The sequence below is a fragment of the Octodon degus genome, unplaced genomic scaffold (assembly GCF_000260255.1).
Source record: "Octodon degus isolate 3935 unplaced genomic scaffold, OctDeg1.0 scaffold00183, whole genome shotgun sequence".
Lineage (NCBI taxonomy): Eukaryota > Metazoa > Chordata > Mammalia > Rodentia > Octodontidae > Octodon > Octodon degus.
Window position 1 is genome coordinate 1,446,594 of NW_004524759.1, and position 14,722 is coordinate 1,461,315.

Below are 14,722 nucleotides of genomic sequence, written 5' to 3' on the forward strand. Positions count from 1 at the left end.
ATATATATATGATATCAGCTCTTCTGGGAAGGGGATGGGAAGGGAGAGGTAGTGGTGAAAGGGGGTACTGCAGTTCTCCTCTTGCTTAGGAGAGCCTTTTCAAGTAAGGGAATGGCCAGGGATGAAGAGATCCAGAAAGGAAATGCAATATACTTTTAATTATACTGAGTTGATTTTTGAAGGAAAATTAACAGTGAGAAAAACAGGATGAATTAAAAACATATATCATTGAGAAAAAATAGCTTGAAACAATTTAAATTTGCAAAATATCAGGAAAAACAGTGGATGCTCTTCAGTCTTTTGGGGCCCAGCATACGGACACTAAAGTGATAAGAACAGACGGACATCTCAGTCAGAACATGCTTGGTTCCAACTCGACATAACACTAGCTGGAGATGGAGGGAAGGCTTTAAGTTGAATCCTGTTGCAGAGCAGAATGGGGCATGGATTGTAGGTGCCTGCTTGAAGACCAGTCAACTTCCATCCCACAGCAACAATGCCTACTGTATAATGCAAATTCTCAGAACCACTGAGACACATGCTGAAGAAATTGTTAGTTTGCAGTACTTCATGAATGGTAGATAATTATGTACTCAGATAAAACCCTTGAGGAATTGACATAAAAACAAAATTAAAGTAAATCAAATGTAAGAGGAAGAAATAAAAGGGATATGTATAGGGAATAAAGCGGTCAAATTATTATTATTTGCAGGTCACATGACCCTTTACACAGAAGACACAAAAGTTCCACCAATAGACTCCTAGGATTAATAAATTCAGTAGTGTAGCAAGATACAAAGTCAACACACAAAATTCTGGTATGTCAATAATAAACTTACCAAGAAAGGAGAAAAACAGTGCTATTCATAATGCCATCATGAAAAATTACATACTTAGGAATTAACCCATTGACCTTTATAGTGATAACTATAATACTGCAAAAGAGGACATCATAAAATGAACAGCTAGATCGTGTTCTTGGACAGGGAGAACCAATAAAGTCAAAAAAGCCATATTACAAAAATAATATTCAGATTTAATGCAATCCCAGTCAAAATATAGATAGCATACTTAGAAGAATAAGAGAAAGCAATCCTACAACTTATGTGGAACCAGAAGAGATGGAGAAGAGCAAAAGTAATCCAGGGAAACAAGAGCAAAGGAGGAGGCCTCACAACCCCAGACTTCAAGTTATATTACAAGTTATATTGGTACTGGCAATTAAACAGACTTTTAGATCAATAGAAAAGAATGGGAGAAGTAGATGCAACTCCAGCCATGTTCAACTACCTGGTTTCTGACAAAGGACCCCAAAACACTCACCACAGGAAGTGGTGCTAGGAAAACTGGTTGTCTGCAGATGGAGGATTGACCCATCTCTGGCCATCTTTAGAGAAATGCAAGTGAAACCAACACATAGACTGTGTCTTACTTAAGAAAGAACAGTGTCATCTAGAAATAAAAGTGGCAAACACTGGTGAAGCTTTGGGGAGAAAGAAACACTTTTACATTGTTGGTGGGATCATAAACTAGTAATATCTGTATGGAAATCAGTATGGAGATTCCTCAAAAAGCTAAAATTAGAAATTTCATTTGACACCTCTATGCCTCTTCTAGCTATCTTTCTGAGTTAAAGACACCATGTTATAGTGATCTGTTCCTGAGGGGACCTGACTGACCTTGTCAGATACAAAAGTTACACTGTTTCTTATATAGGTCTTGCTTTATCTTGGTCTTAACCATCAAGCAGAAAAGTATAAAAATGAGGAATAAAATGTAAAGCCATATTAATATGCTGAATTGTGAAAGGCTCAAGTCAACAACTTCTGATGTTGCCAGTTATATGGATAACCTACAACTATTATAGACTACTGGACTATATTGGATTTCTTTGCTGAATTCAGACACTTACAATATATGAATGACAGTGGAATACCCATCATTGACAAACCTAAACAAAAAAGGGGATATAAATGAAGGACCATTTTGTAGTGAGAAAAAAACCTTTACATACAAAACAGTTACATAGATACACAGCTACTTTCTCTTAGTTCAATGAGAAAAAAGTTTTGAATTAATAGTGTTTGGAAAGGATATCATGTTTGCATCTTGTACTATGAATAAGTACTACAAAAACAATAATATGCAATGTATTAATTATTGTAACTATCCTTATAACTTGTTTTGAAATTGTCTTATTGCTACTTCTTTCTCAATAAAATTAATAAAGAAAAGGAAAAAAAAACAGTGATCTGTGCATACCCACACATACATCAGCATAATTTATATCAAGGTGAGAGTTTGTGAAAGCTTCTGTGCTCCCCTGTACCAGCTGGACCCCTCTGGACTAAGTCCAGGCCTGGCATAGTCCAGGCCTGGCATACAAGCCTAGGGTGAAACTCTGAAGCTGAAGTCCCTGCAGAGAGATTAGGGGCCAAAAGCACTCAGCCAATCCAGAAGCAGAACATCTTGCCAGAGGGGCACAACAGGATCACCTCCAAGGGATACAACAGGAAGGAGCTGAGCACAGTAGCCAGACACAAGACAGGCACAACTGGATGAACTCAAATTCAGTAGATCGTCATCAAAATTTTAAGTGCTAAGGTTAAAAATGCACCAAACCTCTACACCAAAGGTCACAGGATAGTGCTATACATTATGACAAAGGGAAGGATCAAAATGCAATCTTAGGCCCTGAGCACACCTAGAACAAGTGCAGAGGACAATAGCACAGTTGAAATGTCTGAATTAGGAGCATCTGAAGAAAAGAAACTACAGCAGAAAGGTATAGAGGAACTCAGATCAGAATTAATCTGAGAAATAAAAAAGAAATCTCTGAACTAAGAGTATCTGAAGTAAAGAATCAAATAAAGAAACATATGGAGGAAATCAGATCAGAAATAGTGTCTGAAGTAAAAAAAAATGAATAACAGCTTCTCAAGAAGACACTGATTAAAAAATAGATGACATTAGAAAAGTGACAGATTCTTTGAATGAGCAATACAGGAAAGAAACAGATCAAATGTAGCAGAGTCAAAGAGATGTAGAGGAACTTAAAATTTCAATCGCAAGCTTGTAAAACCATTTGAGTAAAAGTAAAGATAGAGTTTCAGATCTTAAAGGCACTATTGCAGCTAGTGAAAAGGAAATAAATGATCTCTTAAAAACAACTAGGATGTAGGAAAAAATAATTCATCACCTGCAAGATGATGCAAAGATGAACAACATGAGACTAATAGGCATCAATGAGAAAGAAAGAGTCAATACAAGTGCTATAAAAAGAATATGGGAAGAAGTAATAGCAGAAAACTTCCCAAATATGAGGAAACATTCTGACATTCAGGTAACTGAAGCATACAGACCTCCAAGTAACATCAACCCAATTAAAAATACACCAAGACATATAATAGTCAAGGTTCCAGAAATCCAGCACAAGAATAACACACTGAAAACTGCTAGAGAAAAGAAATAGGTCACATTAAAAAAAACCCATTAGAATAATGGCAAACTTCTCTTCACAAACCATGAAGGCAAGAAGAGCACGGAGCAGAGTACTTCAAGTCCTCTATGAAAAAAAACTCCAACTGAGATTACTATACCCTGTAAAACTCTCTTTCAAGTTTGATGGAGAAGTGAAATAATTCCACGACAAAGACCAACTAAAGAATTTCATGATGACAAAGCCAAGCCTACACAGACTACAAAAAGATGTTCTAGAGAGGGATCAAAATGAGCAAAACTCCATGAATGAGAACAGAAGGAACCCACTAAATGGGGCAAACAATTAAATACAGGAGAAAAAGGAGTAAACAACAACAGGTAAATTGCATGTTGATCAGAAATAAATACATCTCAATTACAACCATCAATGTAAATGGACCTAATTCACCAATTAAAAGAAATAGACTGGCATAGTGGATTAGGAAACAAATTCCAACTATATGCTGTATACAAGAAACACACCTAACCCATAAAGAAATTCATAGGCTCCAAGTCAAAGGATGGAAAACAATATGGCAAGCCCCAGCACCACAGAAAAAAGCAGAGGTATGTAGCACTGTTCTCAGACAGTCTCAACTTTAAACCAAGAATGAACAATGAAATAAAGAAGGCCACTATATACTGGTTAGGGGAAAAATACAAGAGGAAGAGGTAACATTCATAAATGTATGTGCACCAAGCATGGGAGCATCCAAATATATAAGACAAATCTTGATGGACATGAAAAATCTAATCTCCAATACCACAATCTTAACACCCCCTTATCTCAAAAAGACAGGTCAAGGGGACAAAAATTAGCAACGAAGTAACAGAATTGAACCAGAGCTTGAAACAAATGGACTTAGTGGATATACACAGAGTGTTCCACCCAAACACAGCTGAATACACATTTTTTCAGCTGTATATGGAGCATTTTCTAAAATAGACCACATACTGGTCCATAGGTCATGCTTAAGTATATGCAAGAAAACAGAAATTATCTCATGCATATTATCTGACCACAGTCAATGGAACTGGAAATAAATGAGACAAGAAACCAGAAAAGAACCCTAAATATATGGAAATTAAACAACACTCAACTCAGAAATCAATGGGTCACAGATGAAATTAAACAAAAAATTTAACAATACCTACAATTCATTGAAAATTCCAGCACAACTTATCGGAATTCATGGAAAGCGATAAAAGCAGTTCTCAGAGAGACATTTATAGCTGTGAACTCACACATTAGGAAAACAGAACAGGAACAAATAAACATCCTAATGTTACACTTCCAACATCTAGAAAAGGAAGAACAAACCAAACCCAGAGCCCAAGGACAGGAAGAAATCATAAATATTAGAGCAGAAATTAATTCAATTGAGATGAAGAAAATAGTTCAAAGACTTAACGAATCAAAAAGCTGGTTCTTTGAAAGATTCAGTAAAATTGATAAGCCCTTAGCTACCCTCGTCCAAAAGAGGAAATAAAAAATTCAAATACAAGAAATAAGGAATGAAAAGGAGGTAATTTCTACAGTGGAAATTCAGAAGATTATCAATAGCTACTTTGAGAATCTTTACTCTCACAAAATAGAAGACACAGAAGAAATGGATAGATTCCTAGAAAGGTACAAATTACCAAAACTGAATCAGGAAGACATAACTACTTTCAGTAACCCTATAACAGCCATGAAATACAAAGCATAATAAAAAACCTATGGACAAAGAAAAGTCCAGGTCCTGATGGATTCACAGCTGAATTCTACAAGAAATTTGCAGAAGATATAATCCCTATACTCCTCAAAGTCTTCGATGAAATTGAAAAGGATGCAATCCTCCCAAAATCATTCCTGGAGGCAAGTATTATATTGATACCAAAAACTAGGGAAAGACAGAACTAAAAGAGAACTAACTACAAGACAATCTCTGTCATGAACATTGATTCAAAATCCTCAATATAATCCAAGCAAACAGAATACAGCAAATCATCAAGAAGATTATACAACATGACCAGGTAGGATTCATCCCAGTGATGCAAGGATGGTTCAATATACACAAATCTATAAATGTAATGCACTATAGCAATACAGCCAAATCTAAAAACCATATGATCATCTCAATTGATGCAGAAAAGGCTTTTGACAAAGTCCAACACTCATTCATGTTCAAAGTCCTACAGAAAATTGGAAAAGATGGCCTCTACTTCAATCTGACAAAAGCCATTTTTGACAACCCAATGGCTAATATAATTTTAAATGGGTAAAAACTGAAATCTTTTATTCTCAGATCTGGTACAAGACAAGGATGTCGTCTATCACCATCCCATTCAATATAGTTCTAGAATCATTATCCAGAGCCAGTAGAAAAAAGAGAGAAATAAAAGGAATGAGAATAGGTAAAGAAGAAGTTAAATTATCATTATTTGCTGATTACATGATACTTTACATGGAAAACCCAACAGACTCACGAAGAAGTTATGAGACTTGACACACAAATTCATTAGCATAACAAGATACAAAGTCAGTACTCAAAAGTCAATAGCATTCCTCTACACAGATAACAAACACACTGAGAGAGAAATTAGAGAAACACATCTTTTACAATAGCTTGGAATTCATCTAAAGAACTCAAAGGTCTTTTCAAAGAAAATTATAGTTCTCTGAAAAAAGAGATTGTAGAGGATTTCAGACAATGGAAAGATATTCCATCCTCCTGGATAGGAAGAACCAACGTTGTGAAGATGGCCATACTCCCAAAGTTGCTGCACAGATTTAATGCAATCCCTATCAAAATACCACCAACATCCCTCACAGACCTAGAGAAATTTTTCCTAAAATTTATTAGAAACCAGAAAAGACCTAGAATAGCAAAGGAAATCCAGGGCAACAAAGACAAGTCAGGAGGCATCACAATTCCGAACTTGAAATTATATTACAAAGTTACTGTGATAAAATTAGCATAGTACTGGTAACAAAATAGATCTGAGGATCAATGGAATAGATTAGAAGATGCAGAAGCCTCTATGAACACAATCAGCTTCCTTATCTTGATAAAGGGACCAAACATGCTTACTGGAAGAAAGATAGCCTCTTTAACAAATGGTGTGGAAAAAACTGGCTCTCTACATGCCTAAAACTAAAACTTGATCCAGGTGTATCACCATGCACTAAGCTAAAGTCAAAATGGATTAAAGATCCAAACATTAAAATAGGAACAGTAAATCTCCTGAAAGAGAAAGTAGGAGGAACTCTTGAAGACATAAGTGTAGACAAAGAGTTCATGAACAAAAATCAAATCACACAGGTAATAGTTGAAAGAATTAACATCTGGGATCTCCTCTCACTGAGAAGTTTTTTCACATTGAAAGAAATTTGCAACAATGTGAAAAGACAACCTATAAATTTGGAAAAATATCTTAATTAATAAGCACTCAGACAAAGGAGTCCTTTCTAGAATTTATGAAGAACGAGAAAACATTAGGGTCCCAAAACGTAAAGACGCAAACCAGAAATGGGCATACAAGATGAACACATACTTCTCAGAGGATAAAATTATAGAAGTGAATAAATATATGAAAATGTGCTACATATCACTAGCCATCCATGAAATACAAATTAAAACAATACTGAGACACCATTTCACCCCACAAAGAATGGCCATCATAAAGCAATCAATCAACAACAAATGTTGGAGGGGCTGTGTGGAAAAAGGAACCCTTCTCCACTGCTGGTGGGAATATAGACTGGTGCAACCATTATGGAAATCAGTGTGGAGACTCCATAAGAAACTAGGAATGGAAATCCCATTGAAGTTAGTTATCCCCATACTGGGAATTTTCCTGGAGGAACTGAAAACTTCATATCATAGTGCTATATATATGTACCTATGTTTATAGCAGCACAATTTGTGATAGCCAAATCTTGGAAACAACCTAGATGCCCATCACCTGAGGAATGGATGAAAAAGATATGGTATTTTTATGTAATGGAATATTACTCAGCTATAAAGAATGATAAACTCTAAACCTTTATATTTAAGTGGATGCCACTTGAAGATATACTCACAAGTGAAATAAACCAGACCCGCATGTGTGAATATTGGATAGTCTCCCTAGTGTAAGAACTCAAAGAAGAAATACAAATAGAAAGTTGTAACACAATTAAAAGGAAAGTGAGAACTTGAGAATTAGACAATGAAGAGAGGGCAAGGAGAAAATGTAGGAAACATGACAGGAGCAAAGCCATACATTTATAGTCACAAGATGGGTAAGCCAATGATGCTGAGAAACATCACCATGTATTTGAAACTAGCAGTTAATTGGTAGGATTCTCACCCTGACTAACTATATATGCTGATACCTGTGAACTAAGAAACTGCATCGAAGATAGCAATATTTAATAGTAGGGTCATGCTTGCAATGCCTGTCATTCTGGTCTTCTAAATACATACTGCTTGTCATGACATACTAGTTATTGCCCTAGTGTCTCTGAGATAAATGTTTATTTATTTATTTATTTATTTATTTATTTTATTTATTTTTTTGCGGGACTGGGGCTTGAACTCAGACCCTTGCGCTTGCCAAGGAAGCGCTTATTCTACTGAGCCATCTCCCCGGCCCCCTGAGCCATCTCCCCGGCCCCCAATGTTTATTTAAAAATTGGGTAATTAATGAATAATAGAGACAAGAAAAAAGTCACAGGACTGTCCTGCTACAATGCTGTATATGGTTAGATTTTTAAATTTCTGTGTGAAAATATATAATTGTTTATTCGTATTTAAAAAAATCTTTTACTTTTTATTTTTTTCTTCATATTCTGTAGGGACTTAAAGGTTACCATATCAATACTTGATGGAAAATACCTGTTCCATTTTATGCCTAAGATGTTTGATATTCAGACAGATGGTTAGGTTAAACCCAACTGCATATGTTGTAGGGTAATAATAATCTTCTCTTCTGGAGGGTTAGCAACCTAAGTTTGCAAACCAAACATTAGATAAAAAGAAGGACTGCAAGGTCAACCAACATTTTTTTCCCTAGTCTTTCAAGGTCAGTGAAGACTAAGAACATAGGAGAATCTATACTGTAATATCATGTAACTCAGTTGTGTCTCAAATTTTCTGATCAGGGAGATTATGCGGCCACAGAACCATGTAATTGATGATGTAGAGTGTGTCTAAGGGGAGTCACATGGAGAGAAAACATTCTCTCAGGCTTTCACAGAGAGAAAATTGGTCAATCAATGGCTGTGATTCATCCACATGGATCACACTCACAAAGGATCTTCAAAGTGTGGCACAGGGTTTCAAGATAAATCCTGAGGGGACTTGACTGACCTTATGAGATACAAAAGTTACATTTCTTTTTATATAGGTCTTGCTTTTTCTTTGTCTTAACCATCCAGCAAAAAGATACAAATATGAGTTATAAGAGGTGAAACCATGTTGGTATGCTGAGCTGTAAAGGACTCAGGTCAACAACTTCTGATATTGCTAGTCCTGTGGATGACTCACTACTATTATGGACTACTGGGCTATATTGGAATATTTTGCTGAATTCTCATACCTACAATTTTTAAATAACGATGGAATACCCTTCTCTGACAAAACTAAACAAAAAAAGGCGATGCAAATGAATGACCATTTTGTGTCCGTATAATCAAAATAGTTATGATAAATACATTCTCTTAATTCAATGAATAAAAAGATTTGTTCTAATTGTGTTTGTGGACAGGATTTCATGTCTGCATCTTGTTCAATGAATAACCACTGAGATAACAATGTGTGATGTATTTATTATTGAAACTATCCTACTGTTTGGTTTTGAAGCTCTTTCATAGTTATTTGTTTCTCAATAAAATTATTTAAAAATTCATATCTAAATCTTGACATCAGGCTATATGTCATGAAAAGACAAGTGAATAAGAAAGTGTGGTATTGACACACAATGGGCCACTACTGCTGCACAAGGAAGTATATACTTTGTGCTATCTGGAGGAAAATGAATACACTACCTTGAGCCCATAATGTTGAATGAATATCAGACACATAAGCTCTTTTTTATAAGCTTTAATATCATGTGGTTTTGTATACATAAGAAATAATGTAAATATAAATGAAGAGCAAAATATAGATATATAATAGAAAATATATAGAACTTTTGCAAATGGGAAGGAGACCCAGAGATAGAAACAGGGGACAGGGAAGGGAGACACAGGGGAGTAAAAGAGTGAAGTCGTGACACGTGCATGGACTAACTTGCCACAAGAATGTGATCATCACACACACAAGGACACATTAATAAAAGGAGAAAAGAGCCTGCTAGAACTCAGAAATATTTCAGACCTGGAAAAATGATGTTGATCTCATAGTTAAGCAATGTGGGCCTTCTCTTAAGAAATGCAAATGTCAATCACAGTGTTATTCCTGCATTTGAGAGAAGGGGGTGGAAATGGACACAAATTTAGAAGGTATCAAATACAAATGGGGAGGGAAATACTTGAAGAACTGATAGGTCTTATTGTATAAAAATAGGAGAAGTTGATGTTCATGCTAGTGTGGAAGCAGGAAAGACCAGCCCAGGGTCAGAAACCTAACACTCAGTGAAAAAACATGTAACCATGTGAGTGAAAATTTTAACTTTTCCCTGGGTACCAACTTAGGCTGGGAAATACTTGAACAAGTGCATCTTTTTAGACATCTCTGGGTGAGATTTATTCAGTTAAGGAAGAACGTCGAAGAGCTCTACTCTGGTCTGAAGAATCCCTAGTGAAACATAGAGTGCTCTGGATCCACCACCACCTTCTGCACCCAGCATCTGGCCTGCTGGAGGACAAGTGCTTTGCACAGCTCATGATTCCCAGTACTAGCAATTGGCTAGCAGAATAACTAGCATGAATGGTGATTGAGGGCACCTCCACTGCTGGACAGGGTCACCATGCCCTTCATAAAAGAGGCCCGCAGTGAGCACCTCACACCACTGCCATCTGCACTATACTGGCTTGAACTTCTAGAGTGCCCATACTTCCATGGTTTGCAGAGACACTGGGTGTTTCTAACTACACCATGGTATGGCTTCTAACCAAAGTCATGCATCACAGCCAAAGAAGCTAAGAGCCTGTGCTATGATCCTGGCCAGAAACTAAGTCAACACTGCATTATGAACTGACCTGCCCAGGCATATCTTCATGAGAAATGCACTGACCAAGGTGGCACCCCAGAGAAAAGGTGGAGATAGGGACCCACCAGACCTGCACATATCAGTGTGGATGCTTGAAGAATATGAAAAACAATATAACAGGATGACTCCAAAAATACAGTAACTGTCTACAATAACCCCAAGGAAACCAATATGATTAAAATATCTGAAAAACAGATATTTTTTCAATCAAAGTAGGGAAACAATAAAGGCTGTAAAATGAGGACTGCCTAGAAAGTACAAGGTCCTGAGTCTGCTTCCTAGGTTTTTAAAAAATGGCAGATTAAGAAAAAAAAAAAACCACAGAAATCTTAGAAATAAAGAGCTCAGTAAGTCACTTAAAAGTTTGAGAGCCCCCCAAATACTATAAATTAAAAAGTAGAAACACTAACTTTGAAGACATGTCAGATAAAATAAAAAAGAGGAAAGCAAAGAAGAAAAATGAGAAGGAATAAAGAAAACATTGGGACACCATTAAATAAGCCAATAATCATAATCATATTTTTGATTATAGGAAAACAAAGGAGAAAAATATTAAGGGCCTAGAAAGTCTCTGTAATGAAATAATGTCAGACACCTTTGCTAATTATGTAAAAGATAGGAATATCCATGTACAGAAGGCTTACAGAATATAAAGTCAAAGTCTGTTCATCATGGCATATTACAATCAAACTGTCAAAAGTACAAGACAAAGAATTCTAAAATCTGCAAGAGAAAAGTGCCAGATCACATATAAGGGCATCTTCATTGGACTAGCAGTGTGTTTATGGCCTCTGGGGTTAAAGAGGCTCTTACAGCAAAAGAAGGTGTCTACAAGTTTACAGATGGCCCTAGGAAGATGTTCCCAAGCACTGGCAAACACTAGAGCAGGAGCTTCTTGAAGGTTAGCTCAGGTTCTTTTGGTCTCTGTCCTTGAAGTGAAAGGAAACATCTTGGATTGAAACAATTTTCAATCTTAAGTCTAAGAGGAGATAAAAAGTATGAAGGAATGTGGGCCAAATAGCTGAGCCATGCAAGAAGAACTCAAGATTTGGCCTCCTCTGGTAATTCTCTCCTGGGGAGGAGGAGCCCATACCACGGAGCCAGGCTAGGTGGAGTCCCTCAGTTCCTGAAGGGATTGGAAAAGAGTTGTGAAAGAGGGCAGGTGAATAGGATTGGACTTCTAGTAGGAGGTTAAAAGGAGAGAGAGTTTTATTTGTGTGAGTTGTGTGGTTCCTTTTAATTTCCTATGTCATTTACACAGTGGGTGAAGTAGGCACTGGAGGCCTTTTATGATGGCCTGCAAAGTGACATCTTCTGACCCTGACAAACTAGGTAAGAGACCTGTCCACTTTATAACCCCACTTACCAAGGTCAGTGCCTACAGAAACTTGAGAATAATCCCAGGCTAGAAATAAAATCATACTATTTTAGGAATAGCATTTTAATTTTAACTTTTAATTGACTTCCTGAGCTCTTTATTTCTAAGATTTCTGTATTTTCTTTTCTTAATCTGCCATTTTTTAAAACTAGGAAGCAGACTCAGGACCTGGCACTTGCTAGGCAGGCCTCATTTTATAGCCTTTATTGCTTCCCTACTTTGATTTGATTGCTTCTTTCTATTCTTATGTCTTTTATAATCATTCTTTTAAATTATTTTTCAGATATTTTAATATGTGAAAAATAGTATGTCCCTCACTCTCCTTCTTTCTAGCATAATACCAGGAACTTCAGACAATAACATGAAAGGATATTGGTTGAAAGGAAGAAGGGAAACTACCTTTTTGCAGATGATGTCATACTGTGTATAGGAGATCTTAGGAAAACACACACACACACACACACACTCACGCACGCACACACACACACACACACACACACAATGGAACCAGTGAGTTCAGTAAAATGATATATTTCTATTAGCTGCTCTGAACAGTCCAAAATTGAAACGAAGAATAAGTGATTTTATTTACAAAGGCAAAAATTGAATAAAACATAAGGAATAGATTTAATTACAGAAATCAAAATATCTACACTGAAAACTATAAATGTCATGGAGAGAAATTAGAGATTCAGATAAATAGAAAGACATTCCATGCTTATGGATTGGAAAATGGCAAATTGTTGAGAATTTACAAATTTACTCAATTGTCCATGTGAAAAGGGTGAGACTATGGAGTGTGAGCTAAGTACACATATAACATATGTTTCAAGGGTGGCAGAAGGAATCTACTCACCTGTACTTGCACCTGGTGCTGCTGAAGCAGCTGGAGGCAGCCCCGGGGTGCCTGTGCTGGCTGTTCCTAGTTGGGGAAGATACGCCATCGTTATTAGTCATGGACTCATCTCACTTGTCAAGCAACAAATAAAAGTCAGTCAGACTTGGAAGGGGGACAGGATCCTACTACAGAGGGGCTGGCTTAGCTTTTGACTCTTCAATGTTTCCATTTTCCAGCTCCTTTTTGTCCTAAGAGGAATGTTGAGTGCTTGGGTGGGTGGCCTTATTTTAAACATCTTTGTGTGTGCGCGCGCGCACACACACACACACACACACACACACTCATGTATGTGCACAGTGCACACACACAAGGATTTTTGGATGATAGATCCTCATTGTAACCTTCTCTTGACTACTACCTGGGTTTCATTGAACATGCAGAAAAGTATTGCAAAACTCTAAGCTCCAACCACCTGAAAGCATTTTATTTTTCCCTGTGGAAGAAAATGTAGTTTGACAGGATTGGGGAATATCATTTGATGATATGAATTGTGTGCTATTTTGTTAATTTGGTAGTGAAAATTCAAAATAAGCATAAGTCATAAAAAAACTTGCTCACTTTTTTTCATTTATTCATAAGACATTTTTCAAATTCCTCTTCTGTGCTGGCATCTTCTAGATTCTTGAGGGCAGTGTGTGGCTTTTAGTATCTTTTTAATCCAAATAATATCAAGAATAATTCCTGACATTTAGTAAATATCATTTTACATAAAAGGACACTGAGGACATGAAGATCAACAAAGAAAAAGATCTTTTTGCCCATTAAAATCTATCTTACGTGTACATTATTGATAAGCACAACCCAGCAGTTTGATTCATATTCTGTAAAAACATTCTCTTATTTCTTATACCTCAGAATAACAACTTTTTGCAGCACTGGGGAATTAGGGAATAATCCAGGGTGCTATACACCTGAGATACATTCTTATTCCTTTTTATTTTTAAATAAATTGCCCATGCTAGCCTTAAATTCCAATCCTCCTGCTTCCACCTTCCAAATAGCTGGATCTATAGGTGTGTATAACCACACACCCAGAACTTGGAACTTGTTTATGATGAGGCTTCAATCCTCTGTTTACCATGACATTGAAAAATCCAGGTTCTTATATTTATGCAGACCACATTAGGCATTAACTATCTGTCTCCAGGAAGTTAGCCTAATGCTTTAAAATCCCACTCCAGAGGGGCGCTTCACAGGTGATCCGGTGGAGGAAATCAAAGGACATCAAGGGTCCACATGGGGAGGGCAGTTTCTTCTGCTGCCTGCCCCATGCCAGTTGCATGTGAAGCTTAGATTGTCTTAGCATTGGGAAGAGATGTCTCAATGGCTTTTTAAAAATTTTTTCTTTTTTTTTCCTCAATGGCTATTGAAGAGAAATTAACTTGGGGAGCACTGAAAGCTCGAACTTCTTGACCTCTCCTGGGTCCTACATGCTCACATTTTAAATGCCAACCAAGGAAATCTTAGCACTCATGTCCAGGTGGGACATTCTGTTGTGCCTCCTCATGGATGTCAACCTTTTGTGTGAGGACCTAGGCATATGAATGAAATGTCCCCTCTGGCCAGAGAGAGTGCCTCTCTTCCCAGACAACACTTCCTTGGAGCTCTTGGCACCAACAGCAGAAGGATGAGACTCTTAACATCACCTTCTCACTGTCCCCTGCTGGCCTCTGCCCAACACATGACTTGAAGATTAGGACCCATGGAGTCAGGGAGATGGTTCAGTAGGATAAGCGCTTAACTAGCAAATGCAAGGATCTGAGTTGAATCCTTGGTTCCACAAAAAA

General features: G+C 37.0%; 1 protein-coding gene across 4 annotated transcripts in view; it reads right to left on the reverse strand.

Moving 5' to 3' along the window:
* Window positions 1–14,722, reverse strand: part of Emcn (endomucin) — a 102,921-nt gene that overhangs the window by 51,853 nt on the left and 36,346 nt on the right. For 3 of the 4 annotated variants that reach the window (XM_023703883.1, XM_023703884.1, XM_023703885.1), the window contains exon 3: window positions 12,894–12,959. The exons of the other annotated variant lie outside the window; for it this stretch is intronic. In XM_023703883.1, the coding sequence (XP_023559651.1) occupies window positions 12,894–12,959 (66 nt within the window). The remainder of the gene's footprint in view (window positions 1–12,893; window positions 12,960–14,722) is intronic. 4 annotated transcript variants of the gene reach the window in all.